The 18,192-nt window shown below is 35.3% G+C and overlaps 1 protein-coding gene across 7 annotated transcripts in view; it reads right to left on the reverse strand.

The window, feature by feature from the left end:
• Positions 1-1,009: 1,009 nt before the first annotated feature.
• TMTC3 (transmembrane O-mannosyltransferase targeting cadherins 3) overlaps positions 1,010-18,192 on the reverse strand; it is a 30,813-nt gene continuing 13,630 nt past the window's right edge. For all 7 annotated transcript variants that reach the window (XM_071552127.1, XM_071552124.1, XM_071552126.1 and 4 more), the window contains 11 exons: positions 15,415-15,514; positions 14,600-14,715; positions 12,804-12,976; positions 11,712-11,964; positions 10,703-10,851; positions 8,320-8,440; positions 7,608-7,719; positions 6,776-6,879; positions 5,436-5,605; positions 4,407-4,633; positions 1,010-2,957 (listed from right to left, as the gene is read on the reverse strand). In XM_071552127.1, the coding sequence (XP_071408228.1) occupies positions 2,143-2,957; positions 4,407-4,633; positions 5,436-5,605; positions 6,776-6,879; positions 7,608-7,719; positions 8,320-8,440; positions 10,703-10,851; positions 11,712-11,964; positions 12,804-12,976; positions 14,600-14,715; positions 15,415-15,514 (2,340 nt within the window). In that variant the 3' untranslated portion in view covers positions 1,010-2,142. The remainder of the gene's footprint in view (positions 2,958-4,406; positions 4,634-5,435; positions 5,606-6,775; positions 6,880-7,607; positions 7,720-8,319; positions 8,441-10,702; positions 10,852-11,711; positions 11,965-12,803; positions 12,977-14,599; positions 14,716-15,414; positions 15,515-18,192) is intronic.

The following is an 18,192-nucleotide window of genomic DNA, read 5'->3' on the forward strand; positions in this document are numbered from 1 at the left end:
GCATCGATAAATCTAACAGTTCTTGCTAGTCCCTAAAGTGCTGCTTGGATGGTCAAGATGAGAGCAGCATGACAGCATCTTAGATGCAGAAATTGAGAAAGTGCCTTTCCTCCCTGTTTCAGTTTACAGACCAAATAAAAATGATGTGGCAATGGGATTCTAGGAGCTCTTAATATGGAAGAGAGGAGAAACCTGACCTCCTCTATTAGAAAGCACCTTTTCATACTACTAAGCTTCTGCCGTTTCCAAATGAACATTCCTTCATATTGTGCACAACAATGACTAATCCTTTTGTATAACAAAGATTTGGAGAAAGACCTAATGTGCAAGTTAAAGGTTCTATAAAGGTCAGCATAGCAGCTATTTTAGTTACAAGTATCCAAGTGACTCACAGACTAGTGAATTTCAAGGTGTGGTCAACAGATTCCTTTGAGCACTTTAATACAAGCACCATTTAAAAATTTTTTGTAGGAAGTAGAGTTGCACACCACCTACTTGTTCCTGTCAGCTGCTCACAAACTATGTTTTTTAAAACCCAATTCTCCTCCCCAGCATCTTACTATGCAAGCAATTGTTGTGCTAGCATTACAAATGATACATAATATAAAAAAATCCACACAAGAAAGGCCCTTAACCATTTCAGATCCCTCCCACAGAGATAATTATTACATCTTACAGTTGGATTACTGCTTGAAGCAGAAAGCTGAGCAGGTACAGAAAGGATTAAGTATGAAGTGTAGAGTTATTAAGGAATACTTTGGCATCATGAAATAAGACAAAACGTGAAGAGTTAGATTTAATGAATAATGAAATTATTACTCAACCCAGCTCTTACACTTCTTTTCCTTTCTCATAATTACGGAAAACGTTTGGTTTAGGTCATTGGTAGTATTTATAAAAAAAAGTATATGCATTGCACAATGATACAAGCAACACTGAAACTGCAAAGATTTTCATTTCCTGTACGAAATTAAAATGATGCATTAGTGAAAAAGTGTAAATGGGAATATTTTAGTAGTCAAAATAAATATTTAATAAAAACCACACACCCAAGACAAAGTATCAAAACAACAGAACTTAGTATTTGAAAGGATACTACCTACATTGTCTTGTGTTAAACATTGCTAAATTCAGTGGCTTAATTATTATCACACTTCCTTCAGCAATCATTGCTTATATTAGTGTTGTAAAAAGTAATGAGAATAGAAATACTGTTCCAATGACAGAAATAGTAAAACCAGATAAAACAAGGAAGAATTTACTACACCAAGGAGTCAATCCACAGCCATTGATACAAACTCAACATGGACTACTGCATAGCATACTGGTTACTGTACCAAAGTGCATTTATCAGCATTCAATGAACTGGGGAAAAAGTGAAAAAAACATCCTTTTCAGTATTATTTTAGATGATTGACAGTTGAAGAAAAAACACACATTTTTTTAAGAGAAAAAGCATAGTCTAAAGATCTTCAGAGCACCATAAGATTCCTTATCAGGTAGAAGAGTACAAACCATTAGCATTGTAAGTAAAGAACATCTAAAAAGTTATTATTTTATATTTAGAATGCAACTGAAAATTTTAGTGTGTTGTTGCATCCTCCTATACTACAGCCAGTGGTATTTTGATGACTTTTTATTAAGTTCTGGAAACAAATAATGCAAAGAAAAACGGTTTTTCTTGTATAGCAGAGGTCTAGAAAATTTCAGCTGATGATGAGTAAACTGAAATGTAGATAATGTTAATACAATCAGATCTGTATGGGAGAAAAGAAGCAGTGTCTGGCTTATCCTGTTAATTCTCCATTCAACTCTTAGACCAATTCTTTGAAAGTAGCATTGCTTAATAACCTTGATTGCCAACTGTTTTTATGAGTGCCATTTTCTCACTATCAGGGTTCTCCACTGAAGATTATTCTCAACGCTTCATCCTTCAATTTCCACACATCCCTCCCTCCCATCATATTTAAAAGTTGTGGTTTTCTCATATACAGCATTGTAATGCCTTTTGCTTCTTGGTAAGTGATATGCAGTCAACATTATTTTTATTTTCAAAGCACTGAGAACACTTTCCAGTTGGCTCACAAATTAAACAATAATTAAAAATAGTATTCCCTGTATTCTTTTGTGACATGATAAAGACTATTCACCATTTAATATACGTTCAATCTCTTCGAGTCTTTTCAAAGCAGCAACTCTCTTTTTCTCAATGTCTTTGATTTCTTTTGTGGATTTTTTGGGAGTTTCTTTGTTCACACTCTTTTTCTCTGTTAGTTTCTTATTTTTTGAGTGTTCTTTATTGTTATCGACTGTTGATCGAGTAGTTTTCTTCTCACTTTTTATTTCTTTCAAATTCTGAAATGAATTTTTTTTTTCTTCTGCAGCTACAGTCCCCTCTGATGGAAGTGATGACTGTTCCACAGCACCAAGTGATGCAATTTTACTTCTAACTATGTTTAGATGACGCTGAATATACTCTTCATGAGGTGCCAGTGCTAGTGTTTCAACCAAACATTTTTCTGCTTTTATTAAGTCTCGTTCTTCAAAGTAAACCACACAAAGATTATGTTTTCCTTGTACATTGTTGGGATCCAATTCCAAAATTTTTTCAAAACACATTTTTGCTCCAACGATATCCTTCTTTTGGTTCATAAGGATATCTCCTTTCAAAATCAGACCTTTCGTATGATCAGGGTAGTATCTCAGTAGGTCTTCCAGGACGGGCAAAGCCATCAATTCTTTTGATGTCTGAGAATAAAGCAGTGCCAAATTGAACAAAGCACTTCGGAAGTTTGGCTGTAACCTTATGGCTTTCTTCATCCATGCCTCTGCTTCCATATCTTTTTTGTCATCCATTGCCAGCATACCCAAATTGAAGTATCCATTTGCATCCTGTGGTTCTTCTTTCACGTAATGTAACAGTCTTTGTTTAGCTTCAGGTCTAAGACGAGCATCACCTAAAACACGGAAAAAGCATTTAAATCTAGATTTATTCTGAAGGATTTATTCTGAAGCGCTGTAAAATGCTAATCTTTATACAATTTAAATGCAACTGTAAAAGGGAAAGGGTTTAAAATGCTACTTTTTATCATTGCTGTGTAACAGCAAAACTAAATCACATCTACCTTCTTTACAGAATGGACTATATGCAGTTAATCTGTAGCCATCATTACTCTATAAAATGTTCAGTGCTATTTAGGTTTGGTGTAACAGATACAAGAGGTGTCTCTGCAAGTTTAAGAGAAGGTTTCATGCATGGTTGAGCAAATGGGATGCAGAGCAGACATCAGGTCTGACAAACCAGCTCTTACAGAGGCAAACTTTGAGGAGAAGATCTAATTTTCTTTAACACAGACTGACAAAGTTTAGACAGAGATCACATATGGTGACTTCTAAGGTAGCTAGGTTAAAATATCTTCTAAAACCAAAATAATAAAATCTCTGACCCCCATATTTTAATCTGCATCAAAGTTTTTAAAAAATAGTTAAATAATTTTATATGATACCACCAGGATTAGGTAAATGAACTTATGGCCTGTGCTATTTTACTGAATAATCCAGTGCACATATTTTAGTATAGAATTCTAGATCTGAACTTACTGAAGGATCAGGAGCTGCTTTCAACTGCCTTCTTTCACCTCCTGAAACAGTGTGGCACTTTCCAGTATGAAAAATTGAACTAGATTGTTAATGCTTCTGTCTGTTTGAAACTCCTTGTGGTTCTACAGACAAGGAATGAGGCATTGTCTTGAATGTTCAATGTGTGAAGAGACAGAAAATTATCAATTGGCCTCTGCTCCAGTGAACTCTTGTTTATGTTTCTTAGGGGCAGTTTATCATTCCAACAAAAGGGGAAAAAAATCTTATGAGTTTGCTTGTCAAATATTCTTTGCCACAGCATTAATTCACTAAAGGCTCACACTTTACCCACAGAGCTAGAAGCTACGCATATGAAAAAGATAAACTCATGAAAATCCAACTAAATTATCTTAATTAGCAGTATCACAGAGGAATCTATGAATGCATTTGCTGTTCTAGAGCTAGACTTAAGTCCACAGAAGTCAGCTATATTTTTGAGTCAATAATTAAACTGATCACTATAAATGCAAAACACAGATATTACACATTTTACTAAATATTATTTTTTAAGATTATACAGGCACAATCTTTATAAGATGTGATATTGTAAAATAGCACTGGTATTAAAGCTAAAGTATACGTACACTTTGCAGGAAATTCCATAACACTACAAATTACAAAGCTATTATAAATAAACAGTTTCTTTTTTGATGATGCTATGCACTTCTTCTTTCCAAAAATAAAATGTAATTTTTAAAAAAATTAAATAATATGGATTCTATAATTGTAAATATGCAATAATTATAAAAAAGGGACAATTAACATACCAGATTCCTGCATTAGCAGTGCTGAGTTGAATAATGCCAGTTTATGTGCTGGGTTGAGTTCTAGTGCTCGGTTGAAATTCTTCAGGGCTTCTGTTGGATCTTTCAGTTCAATGTAGACAATTGCCAAGTTGTACCATAGGTCTGCATTGGTTCTGTCTAGTTCTAGAGCTCTAAGGTAAGCTTCCTTAGCTTTCAGAGGTTTGTTCATTTTTAAAAGTAATTCCCCCCTGTTGAAGAACCAGATTTAACCTTAAACTTCTATTCATATCCACATGAAAATAATTGACAGGTTTTTTCTAAGTTTGCCTTCCTATAAACAGTAGATCTGCAATAACAATGTTTCTTCTATTTTGTTTATTTTAAACACAAAACAATACAAGACCCTCTTTACACAACATTCCCAAAGCTTTCAGGTCTCTGAAGTCTGTATACAACAAATGCATAAGCAGGACAAAAAAAAAAAGGAAGGGATTGAGGGTTCCTGATTCAGCTCTGAAATTACACTGCAACAGCTACAGTTTAGGTATATTTGCAGCTTCCTAAGTCCCAATGGGATCACAACAAACTAAATAGTGGACAGAAGTCTCAATATCCATATTCACATAACTCTTAACTTAAAAGTACACTAAGGCGAGCTAAATAGTTAACTCTCGCCTTGTCTGGACCAATTTTAACAAAGAAGCATGAAGAAAGTTCCATGATTCAGACTAACCAAAAGCTTTTTAGTTCAAAACTGAACTAGAAGATAAGAAATTTGAGTTAGAGATTCATAGAGAAAGCTAATGGAGATGTCTTGCTATAAAATGTTTGAATACAAAACCTATGTGGAAACATGCCATTTGAAGCAGGAATTTAAAAGAACAAAGCTTGTAATGAATATCTGAATATTGTCCCAAATCTTTATCATCTCCTTTGGAAATGATGCAATTCCAGCAGCTAATTAAAAACTGGAACTAAATACTGTCCATAGCACTGTAAATACAAAGATGTTTATTCAAGAATATATATCTCTAAAATTAGAAAATATACCTGCTGATGTAAGCCTGCTTGAAATCCGGCCGCATACTAATTGCTTGTCGATATAATTGATCTGCTTCTTCAAGGCGAGATTCGTTTGCTCGAATTAAGTTTGCGAGATTGATATAAACATTCAGATGGTTAGGAGCAACTCTTGCTGCATACTTTTTACCTGGAATAATCTGTCAAAGAGAATGTATATACCAAATACAAATGGGTAAAAATATGAAAGACTATCAGTATAGAACTCCTCTTCATTCTGCCACATTTGTTTTATGATCCTACTGGACATTAGTGTGCAGGCTCTCAATGAATACAAATAGAAATTTTTCCTTCCTGAAAAATCATATCCAAATATAAACAGTATATTTTTCATTCTTTATTTCTATGAAGACATAGACTTGTATCACGTTTAAGATATCAGTTAATTAAACTCTGCAACTACCTAATTGGGCTCATGCAGACAGCTACTAGAAACCAACCAGACCTTGCAAAACTTACTACATTCAGACAAAAATATTTTCTAATGCCTAAACTGACAGTCTTTCGAACATTTTCATTCTTTTTTACAACCCTTCAGCCTAAGATATGTGTAGGTAAGATTTTATCAGCTCCTGATATAGAAAAGGAAAAGTAGTTGGGAAATATGAAAGTGCTATGACTCTGCAACTGTTGTATTCTTTCTATACATTATCCATTTAGAATCTTCATACTGGTTCACAATGCAAACTTCTTAATGCCATGCTACTACTCAAGAGGCTGTTCATTTTTTTTGTCAGCCTCATTGTAATCACAGCTTTCGTTGCCTTCATACATTCACCACTTTCGTCTTCCTCCTAAACAGCTTGACCAAGTAATATTTGGTAGGTATAAATATAACTTAACTAATGGTAAAGGTAACAAAAACACATGTTTATAAAACATGTTCAGACAACTTTTTTTTTATTGCTGCTGTGACTACCTTCTCCAACTTCCAAACCTGTATTTAAGCCTTCTCTTGAGGGTTCAAACTCAGTCATCATCAATGTATTAGCTATAAGTGAAAATAAACCTATTGTGACTAGAAACTGTAGATGTACATTTTTAGCTGCTGCTTTCTTTTAAATCCTTAATTTCAGAAAAAACCTGCCGCAACACAGTAGTATAAAAAGTAAATTACAACAGTTTTAACAGAATTCCAGGTTAGCATTTTTTTTAACAGCCATGACTATTCTTTTCATACATTGGTTTTAAAGATACTCTGACAAACTTTAAAGTGTACAGCCACAGAGAGCTACAGGAAAAATACAAAGGATGTATTGTGAATGCAGGGTCTCTTCTGTGGTGGTAGATAAAATAAAGTTACTAATTACCTGTGGCATCAATGATTTAGCAATCATATATGATTCTTCAGCTTCTTTAGTTTTGTTTAGGTTCTTGTAAGTTCTTCCTACATTCATGTGGGCACCAATATCATCTCAATAAAGAAAAGAATGAAATTTGAAATACTTTCCTGTACTGAGTATCATGAGAATAAACAACTCTGCCTTCAAAGTAGCGTGACGTACAGGTACTCTGCACAGACCACCACCGTTACAGAAAAAAAAAAGAGCAATTGTATATAATTTTGCATCTTATGAAATTAATACTTTAACTGTGAACTAAGCAGGGATTATACAGTTTCTCAGGAAACTGTAAAGTGTGTGAGGTCATACCATATCATCTATCTTTAATTTCTTGCTATAATAGAGGCACATAAATTGAAGGTTGTTTATTAGGCTTTTAAAAGGATTCTCCAGTTTTACTTAGAACTTCTTTTGCAACAATATGTAAAATAGATTAAATGCGCATTTTGATATTTTCTAGATTTTCATTTTTTCACACACCTTCTTACTTTGAAATAAGAAAAGGAAGTAATAATTATGCTCCATAAAAAATTACAGTTGATGTTAACTCAGAAAAAATGTCACACAAATAACAGTTTTTGATCAAAAGGTTTTGCATCTTTTTATAGATAAAAACTTTTTCCTGGAGGACTGTTTTAGATTATTCCCCTGAACTATGGATAAATTAAGTTACCATATGACATTGTTTGATGTTCAGTTTAAGAAAATAGACCACTGAGAAGATGTTAATGAAGCGAAGCACACTGAAATACTAGGAGTGCAGAGATGCCATTAAATGGCCACTAGTCAAAGCTTTTACCTGGTTGCACTTGTGTGGCCTGTATGAAAAACTGCAAGGCTCTTTCAAAGTTCTTTTCATTTTCTAATGCATGCCCCACATTGTTCCATAGTTTTGCATTATTCTTATTCACCTAAAACCAGAAAAAAAGATATCAGCACAAAAGCTGAAATTACACAATTGATTTTCTCTTAACTATGTCTTAGACATAAAAATGCACAGCAAATGACAGATTTTATCAAGCTTCTATACATAAAGGGTTACAAAACACTGCATACAGAATGATTATATTGAACTTGTTGCTCAACATCAAATTATTTCAGTAATTTATCCCTAGAAACACCAAACATTTTAAAATTCATTGCAAATTTTATGGGATATTTTACAAACTGTTATTATGCCATATGAACTTTGAAGAAATTATTCAATGCAACAAACTTTTGGTAGATTTTTGTACTGAAACATATCTTGCTTTGATCTAGAAAAGGGAATACGTTTAACTACTTAAACACAAGAAAAATTACCATCTATTTCTTGCACATGAATTCCCATGTGTGCATCCCACTGCTTTTAAAGGATTCCCCAAAGCAACTAGTTATATGTCAATACTGCCAATATAGAAATTAATGTACCAACACAAGCATAATTTTTCTCAATTTTTATCATAGTCCACTGCAGCTTTATAAGAACAGCAACAAACTGTGCATTATCCTTTCCAAATATAATACAGTACCTTTAAAGCTGACATAAATAATGTGTACTCCGACTCCCAGTCCCAGTTTCTATGCAGTGTTTTTAAGGCATGAGTGAATAGTACTGCAGCCAAACAAACCCATGAAATTTTTCTCAGCACACTATTAAATAAAACAAAGATTTGTTGTAAGCACACAAACAGTTCTAGTATTTATTAGAATAAGTATCTCATATGCTAAGAGGCAAACAAACCAAGGACGATATTTGCAAATGGCGCACTCTAGAGTTTGAAAGGAAGTAACGTCTAATTTCAAATTAATTTTGGTTTTCACCTGATAATTTTTTGTTATGACTATGTACTTTCCTTAAGAACAAATGCAATTCACATAATAGAATGCAAACAAAAAATACATTAAAAATATACTTCTGTTAAAACCTTTCTGTAATTTAAGACAATAGACATGATGCCAAAAAGTGAGGTTCTCCAAGCCACTATACAAAATGTTGAAAAAAAAAGGTGAAGTATCACTCCATCCTTTTGTTTCATATCAGACAATTACACACAAGTTCTTACTGCACACCTTGCCCATCTTTCCCACACTGTAGGACATACCTTAATAGAGAGGTCTGTGGAGACTACTCCACCTTCCATAAGCAAATATAAACCTAGTTCTACTGTAATCTCTAAAGAGCAGATAGGTTTAATGTCCTTCTAGCAATTTTACTTTTAATGCTGCAAACTGGGGCAGAAATCACCCTCTGTGACAAGCTTGCTAGAAATAATCTTCCCAATTTAGTGCAGTTTATTTTCCTGGAGTTTAAACATGACAGATACAAAACATATCCTTTAACGTGCTGATCATTTGGTTCCTGAATTCTAATTTAATTGTGAAAAAACACACCAAACACTCAGCAGCCTTCCCACAATTATGGCTATAATTTTATTTTAAAAAACATCATTCTTGAGAGGACATAGAGCTGTTCACCACGAACATCAATTCTTATACTTGATTTTTGCAACAGTTTTTCACACCACTACATACTTCACAGGGCTTTGCTAAAAACTGAAAGGTTGTTTTTCCCCTCCACTTTTAAGATATACAGGACGCTGTGCAGACTTAGACTACCATGCTTGGTTTTAAAAATACTAAAAAAGGGGAACTGTAAAATTAAGAAAGAAATTCTTAAACACTAGCCAAGTGAATAATGAGAACTGGCATATACAGTAATCTATATGCCCATCACAGTTATATGAAAGCTTTTTTCCCCCATACTCCTAAATCAAGGAGCCTTCTCTTTGTCGTAAGACTTTTTAGAGTGCTGATTCCCAATATTTTTGTAGTAAATGACACTGCTGCCTAATTTTTCTCGCCAGCTATCTAATCCTAGTTCCTTGCTTTCTTTCACATCACTTCTATTTTTACTGCCTTGTAGTGGGATTTGTGAGAGTACTTTCTCCTCACTCTCACAAGATATCACTGATTTTTCATTATGCAGGTGCTGTCAACTTCGGCAGCTCCACTCAGCATAAGTGATACTGCAAGGCCACAGCTCTAATGACAGCAGACAACGTAAGACTGTGAATTGCTGCCTTTCCGTTTGCCTGAACTAGCATTAGGATGCTATCAACGCAACAAGGGTAAAACATCCAGGTCAGTGGAAGGCATGGGCAGGTATCAAAAAAACCATAAGTGCGTGCACAACATGCTTTTAGAGTAGAATTTCCTAAGGAGAAATTGTTATCCAAAGAATTCTTTAGTTTAACAAATACTAAATGGTTCTGAGGTCCATTCCTAGCATGGCATATATGAAAATTTAAACAGTAAAAGATATTTTAACTTGCTGACACACATGCATTATATAAACTTCAGTCACTGATCACCTTTGAATAAAGGTCAAATCTGGCCAAGAAATACTTTTTGCCTAAACCTTAAAAGTGGCTAGGATTTAAACAGAAAAGAATTTCTTTTATAGAAAACAAGATGGGTTATATTACTAGCATCATACGTAAAGTCTTATTTTGTAGCAAAGTGTAATGTAAGTTACACTGCATTCCAAAAATGTTTGATGCTGGCTGAGGCTCTATGTATACATGTATACTTACATATAAAAAATGCACATCTGTGTGTATATGTGTGTGTGTGTGTATAGATATATTTGTATATATTTTAAATATTTTTTTACACTGTCAGGATAATCCACCAGTCTGCTAAGAACTTCCTTGTTGTCATTTGTTCACATGCCTGTGGTTTCTTGGTCATTACTCTGTGGTCATTAAGAACTTAAAAAAGAGTAAGAGTTATAATGTAATAAATTCATACTGATAAAAACTCTAATGGAAAAGCTTGCAGTTATGCAAGTTATGGCTATCTTCTATGAAAGTAAAAGATGGGTTAAACTAGTTTTAGGTAACACCACCTTACCTTTTATTCGATAATTTCTTCCATCCATGTGCTACTAAAATGCAGAATCCCATGCTAGGAACATACAACACTCGTTCGGCTACTACGAATCCAACAGGAAAAAACAGGTTTGATGCAGGAATGAACGGTAGTACTATTAAGCAGAGTGCCTAGAAAAGAAATGTAAATGGCATTAGTATCAAGATTAAGCAGTGAACAAACTGCATCCAAGAAAAAAATAACAAATGAACTACAAAACTCCAGAAAAACAGACATATATAGCAGAAATTTGGCTGTTTCCCTTTTCAACATAAAGATCTGCTTTACAAGGCAATCTCTTTGAATATGGCAAGTAGTAACCTGTAAAAAATTCCATTCCTTATTTAAGGGCTTACAAGTTTGTTCACCCTCCTATACTAAATAATAAAAGCAGCTGTATGACAGATCACTAGGATCAAAGGATTAAATTCAAAACAATGTTTTCATGGAAGTTCCAGATACAAAAACAAGACAGCATTAGAACCTTGGACATTATGTAACAACTAAAATTTTGTATCAGTCTATATGATGCCTAAGGCAGTTATTCTTACAGTACAATAGATTCTGTTTTAAGATTCTGTAAGAAATGTGAAGAAATAACATAAAAATCAGATTACATGAACATCAGTGTTTAGATAGTGTGCTACAAGCACCCTAAAATATCTAAAATGACAATGATCTTAAGAACTGCAGGTCTTAGGTCGGTGACAGACTTAAAAGTGTGTTTATTAAAAGGCAGAGAACACATCTACTGCAAAGGAAGGGGACATGAACATTTGCTTTATGTCCTGGATCAATGTTAAATACCAGCTTTTCACTCTCTGGTCTGAAAAAGACATGAATAATTATATAGCATCTGGCCTCCAAGTTACAAAAAAACCTATCAAAACCAAACCTACAGAAATGGAATGTTTCTTTGAAGAAACAAGAATTTTATAGAAATTTTCAGTACAACTGACTGCCTAGATTTAAGCATAACTTGAATTCATACCATCAATACCGTCTTGGAGGAATCACCAGGATGTCGCAGACTGAAGACAATCAAAGCTCCCAGAAAGCAAAAGAAGGTAAGGGTGGCAACATTTCTAACATCTAACAGAGACTCCACGAGAGGAATAGTTCCCATTGTCCAATCACAGCATAGTTCTGAGGGGTTGAGAAGAAGCCAAGCATTTACAGGGAGGAGGTAGTTGAAAGTCAGCTGTCTTGCTGGGGATGGACTAACAGCAGCTGGGTTATCAAACCTTAAGCAAAAGAACAGAGAAAGAGGAGCTTTTAATGCAAAAAGATATGGCCTTGATTCACTTTGTGGCAAATTTCAGATTCATACCTAGAACTTTCAATTACAGATATGTACAACATCCTAATCTTCCTACATTAGTCAGGTGTGGGACTTTGGAACCATGCACAATGATTCACTGCAGAGCAGGACAGAGCCTCCTCAAAGGTTATGAAACTGGTTTGGGACACAATCAACTTGAGTTTGAAGAAACAGAATGATTTACACCAAAAGTTGAGTTCAGTAATCTTTGTTCATGTTTTTAACAGTTTGCCTCACTTTTTCAGGGACAAGAATGGATTTTTGCATTTCTACACTATTCAAACTTAAGGTAAATTAGTTTTTCTGTTCTAATGTCATTCATATACACTTATCTTCAAGCAGCCTATCTGAAGACAACCATTTCTTCTGCATAGTACATACCTAAAAAGAAAAAATAATTTCTGTGGAGAAGAGGGGAAAACTTTAGGACGTTTAGAGTATCAGCCAAGGTTCAAATACAGAGACAGTAAAAATATACTTAGATAAAAAGACATTTAATTTCTGAATTACTGAAACTAACAACTGTAAGTTTGTAAAAATGGCACCCTGCTCAGATACCTCAATACTTCGGACATTCTTGTCAACAGGTGCTGAAATACATAATTTACCCATTTTATAAAAAGTGTAGTATTGTACAGACATGGATTATCAATATTAAAATAAATTAATACCACTTAAGTTGATGTATTTTTGGCAATTTTGTTCAGACCTCATTAAGTCACATCTTATTTATCGGCATCTGTAAATAAGACACACTATTACCTTGTAAACACTGGAAGTTGAGACTGGATAACCTGGACTCTGACAACTACAAGCAGCAGTGTACTGAACATTAGCACTATGAGCTTCAAGAGTGTCTGGAGCATTGAGAAAGGGATACTGCCCTTCCCTCGAAGAATCTGTACAGCTGTGTCCAGCAACATCGGCAAGGTGTACTGCAAAGTAAGAAAGTATCTATAAACAGTGTACTCATTACTTCCTTATATATGAGATACCTAATATTTTCCCCCTGGTTTTCTCTCAATGTCTTTTCACTATAGTTACTTAATTCAGCTTCTTAGTGTTTTCATGGCAAGTCCCAAAAATAAATCCACAATTCTAATAAACTCTATTCAAGCATTCTCGCTAACATTATCACAGTTGAATTTGTATGACTGGAGCTTGGTGTATTGCACTCACAGGTTCAAAAATATTGTACCACCTTTGGAGATTTCAATAAATGAATCATAACCATGAAATAAACTTTTAAGAAGAAAAATCACTAGTTTTAGAATTATCAGCCCTTCTGAAAACTTGTCCTATAAATGAAATTCCTTAAGAATGGTAGAGATACTAGCTTTGTATTTTATGCCTCTACTGCCTCATGAACCCACCTCTCCCTGTCTCATGAACATTATGATCTTGCACAGTTCCCCTTTACATGGCCTAAATTCTTCCCTGTATACCTCTTTCCTTAAGTCTTCATGATTTCTGTTGGGGATGGTTTCTTGCTTCACCTACACTGGTTTGGTAAGGTACAGAAACTGAGAGGTTTCTGAGAACTGGTCAAATTCTAAGTTCACACAACATCTGTGCTTTCAGAAGAAGCCTCAGCTTGGATTTTATCTTTCCTATTTAGTCGACTTACACCAACTAAACTCTCATGAAACTGAGGATCAGAACAAAAGTGAAAGAGTGGATTTAAAACCAGTCATGGCCTGATGACTTCCTTAGAAATCTGGTTTGAAAATTATATGTTTATTCACTAGACTTGCAAAGGCAATAGTTACAGAGACATCTATGTGATTTTGGTATTTGGGCCTTAAATATGTATCCTTTAAAGCAGACAACCTTTCGTCTTTTAGTTGGTGCATTTTTTGGAAATATTCCCTCAAATAATTGAGGAGTAGTAAACTAGAAAATTTTCTTAGAATGTGCAGTGATACATTTTTAATTGCAATTAATTGCAGTTTTGACTATTAAAATCCAAGAGTTATTTAATTGCAGGAACATCTTGGTTTTTTAAGCAAAATTTACTATTAACTTTAAGGGTTCTCAATGCTTAAAATGAAACCCATCAGATAACAGCATCCTTAGAACAACAAATTTCAAAAGAATATTAGTTACTCAAATAGGACTACACCAAAACATCTGGTTACTTCTTAGAAAATGAACTGTATTTGTATATAACATGATGTTCTCTGATTTTACTAGAAAGGTTAAAAACAAATAATCCCCCATCATTATGCACCTCAATTTAATCAAGACTGTTACATGTTAGTATTTGAAAATCTCAGTTAACTAAAATCTTAGGTTTCCATTAAGACCTATCAAGTCTTTATTGTGTATACTTGCCAATGTCTCTGTATGGCATGTAAAGCATGAACTGGAAGTCATTTGATTCTCTCACCATGAACTATTTATGTCTAACATTAACTGACTTAAAAATATCTGAAAAACCTAGAACTATTGAGTTAGCCTGAACTGAGAAAAATCAGCACTGAAATATGATGCTTCAAAGTACTTAATGCCTCATAGCAGAATTCCTCAGAAATCCACATTATTTTTCAACAGCTTACCCCTTGAGCAATAAATACTTCATACACACAGCATATCCCCACCACTGTTATTCCTTGTTCTTTACACAGTGTTGCAACAGCTACTAGAAACACAGTCACTGCAATTGGAGTCCACACTGCAAAAAAAGAAGACAGTACTGAAAATGCTCCATCTTACATAACCCACAAATATGTAATAAAGTAAATTAACCTAAAAAGTGGAGACTTTGGCTCTTCATGTTTGAATATGCCAAGTTCTATAAACTTTGTCAGTATGTAATTTCATGGTAAAGATTACCAACTTTAGTCTATTCTACAGAAAATAACACATATGTATCAATTTTAAAACTGCCTCTCTTAAAGTGAAAGAACTAAATTAAAAAGACTGATCTAAAATAAGGAAAACAAAAATCCCTCCATCTTTCCTAATTCATGAGAGCACTTTTTCAAATGGAATACTTTATAGGGAGACACGAATTTTTACATGGACAATGTGACTCTGGATAAGGGGCAAGCCTCCTTCATCTATACTGAAACTTTGCAGCTTAATTGTGACTGATTATCTGAAGCACCTCAGCATACTTCCACTTAACCTGCAATAATAAAAGTCAGTGGAAGAGTCCTCTACTGCACCTGTTAGAAAACTAACTAAGAACTGCCTATGTATCAAAATAGAAAAAAAAATGGAAGTGATATTACATGAGTATCTTGGGGCTGAAAGGGCTTTTGTACATACTTGTTGAATCAGTACACCTCTATTACAGTTTTAAGAGCTTTGTTATCAGTGATAAAGAAATAAAGAAATTCAGTTATATACCTATTGGTCAATCATTTACCTATGGTATTATCTGGCCCTTTAGATTTTGTATAAGACAAAAAAGCAGCTAGGAAAAAAATAGATGATAAAAGCTCTGCTCTGCCCACAACTCCAGTTACCTGAAAAGTAAAAGAAGAAAAGACATAATTATTATTAAATATTTATTGTTATATTTTAAGATAGTATTTCTTTAGGTATTATTAAGAACCTATATATGTTATTTAATATTATTATTTATTTATTACTACATATTATACAGAGCTGGCAGATCTTTAAGTAAATGTTCTGTTGAGCACAGGAATTAGCAATCCCAGGAGCAAGAAACTGGGCAAGGAAAGTGAGAGACCAGCCTGGCTGGGTAGGAAACTGGTGGTCCAACAAAAGCAAAAGAAACAAAGGCACAGATAGGGGAAACAAAGGCAGATAACCTGGGAAGAGTATAGGGACAAAGTTATGTTAGGATGGAGTGAGGATGGCCAAGGCAAAGCTGGAACTGACCTTCACAAGGGACACAAAGAATAACAAGAGCTTCTACAGCTATGTTAACCAGAAAAGGAAGGTCAAAGAAGGTGTATCCCCACAATGCTGGAAAACTGGTAACAATGGACAAGGAGAAGGCTGAGGTAGTCAACTTTTTTATGCCTCAGTCTTCAATGGCAACCTCTCTTGCCACATCACTTGAGTGGACAGATAGCAGAATAGGGACTGGGAGAGTAAAGTGCTTCCTGCTGTAAATAAAGCTCAGGTTCATGACGACCTAAGGAACCTGAACACACATAAGTTTATGGGACCCAATTAGATGCATCCCAGAGTCCTGGTGGAATTGCCTGATGTAGTTGCATATCCCCAGGACATCTGAAAAGTGACGGCAGCCAGGTGAAGCCCAGGTGACTGCAAAAGGGGAAATATTGTACTTATCTTCAAAAAGAGTAAAATGGAGAATTCTGGGAACTACCAACCTGTCACATTCACCTCTCTGCCTGGGAAGATCATGGAACAGATCTTCCGAGAAGCTATGCTAAGGCACACGGAGAACAGCGAGGCAATTTGAGACGATCAGCATGGCTTCACCAAGGGCAAGTCTGGACTGACCTAGTGACCTTCTATGATGGAGTGACTACATCAATGGATAAGGGAAAGGCTACACCTGTCATTTATCTGTACTTTTGTAAAGCCTTTGCCACAGTACCCCACAACATGGATTTGATGGGTAGACTGTTAGATGGATAAAAGACAGATGAAAGGATTAGTGCACCCTCAGCAAATGTGCAGATGACACCAAGCTGAGTGGTGTGGCTGACACACCTGAAGGATGGGAAGCCATTCAGAGGGACCGAGATAATATTGAGAAGTGGGCCCATTGGAATCTCATGCAGTTTAACAAGACCAAGTGCAAGGTGCAGCACCTGGGCTGTGCAACTCCCCGTATCAATCCAGGCTGGGTCATGAACAGATCGAGAGCAGCCCTGCCAAGGACTTGGGGGTGCTGGTAAATGAGAGGCTGGACATGACCCAGCAATGTGCACTCACAGCCCAGAAAGCCAGTTGTGTCCTGTGTGGCATCAAAAGCAGCATGGACAGCAGATCAAGGGAGGTGATTCAACGGCAGGCTGGATGGAGCTTGGAGAAACTATGCTTTGTGAAAGGGGTCCCTGCCCATAGCAGGGGGGTTGAAACTAGGTGGTCTTTAAGGTCTCTTCCAACCCAAGCATTCTGTGTTTCTATTTTTCTAGTGGCTATTCTAGTTCTACAGTAGTGCATGACTGTTATAGTATGGGGATATACACAAACAAGATCTGTACCATAAGGAAAAAAAAAGGCTCAGAGAAGTAATGCTGCTTTCAGTTCAATCAGTACTGAATTCAAGAACAAGAATCATACAGCTGGCTGGTGGCCAGCTGTGGCTGATATTCCTTTAAGTATGACCATTAACTAGTCAACTGAGAAATGCGGTACTTCTCTTAACTATAGCCCCAACAGCATTTGAGGTAGAATTTAGGCATGATAACAACTGCAGATTTCATAATAATTGGAAGAAATTAGCTTTCAGCAACAGGTGTTCTAAGAGAAGTCTCACAAGGACTGTTGTACATACACATCCTGTAGACACTCGTATACAGAAGCTGTCTTTGTAGTTTTGTCATTTTTATTTATACCTTTTCTGACTGATTGAACAGATCTGAATCTGAAAGCAACATTCCCCTAACTGGTGCTATGGCAGCTCTTAGGTAAGGAGCCAACAGTTATAAGCAAGTTCATGGCAAGCCAAGTGCAAGAGAGTTAAAGAATGAGTCAGGCTTTACTATGGGTCTGGCAATTTTCAGAATGACAATTTGGTTGGCAATATAAAAATTGCAGGTAATGCTGACTTGATAATGAGACAGAGAGGAATGGATTTTATGAAAATTTGGAGAAGTGCTAAAATGAAGAGGGCAGAAGGTTGTTTTGGAATTCCCAATGACATACAGATTCATTTCCATTTTGAATTGTTTTCAAAAGTGAAACCAACAACTAGAGCTGAAAAACAGGTCACTCTGTTAATGGTTGCTGCAGTAACCATTCTAGGATTACCATTCTTCCTCACATCTCCTCTTCTGTAATTCCTCTGATTGCTTCCAAATTTTTGCATGTAAGATAGCTGTGAAATTGCATGCTATCCTGAGGCAGGTGGTCATATTTAGCTAAGGAAACCTCACAGCTTGTGATTTAACTTTGATGTTGCTGAAAACTGACTTTCTGCTATCCAGACAGAAATTTTTATTGCTAGGTACATTCTTGGTCAAGCCTGATTGATGCA

This window comes from Pithys albifrons, chromosome 3 (genome assembly GCF_047495875.1).
Source record: "Pithys albifrons albifrons isolate INPA30051 chromosome 3, PitAlb_v1, whole genome shotgun sequence".
Classification (NCBI taxonomy): domain Eukaryota; kingdom Metazoa; phylum Chordata; class Aves; order Passeriformes; family Thamnophilidae; genus Pithys; species Pithys albifrons.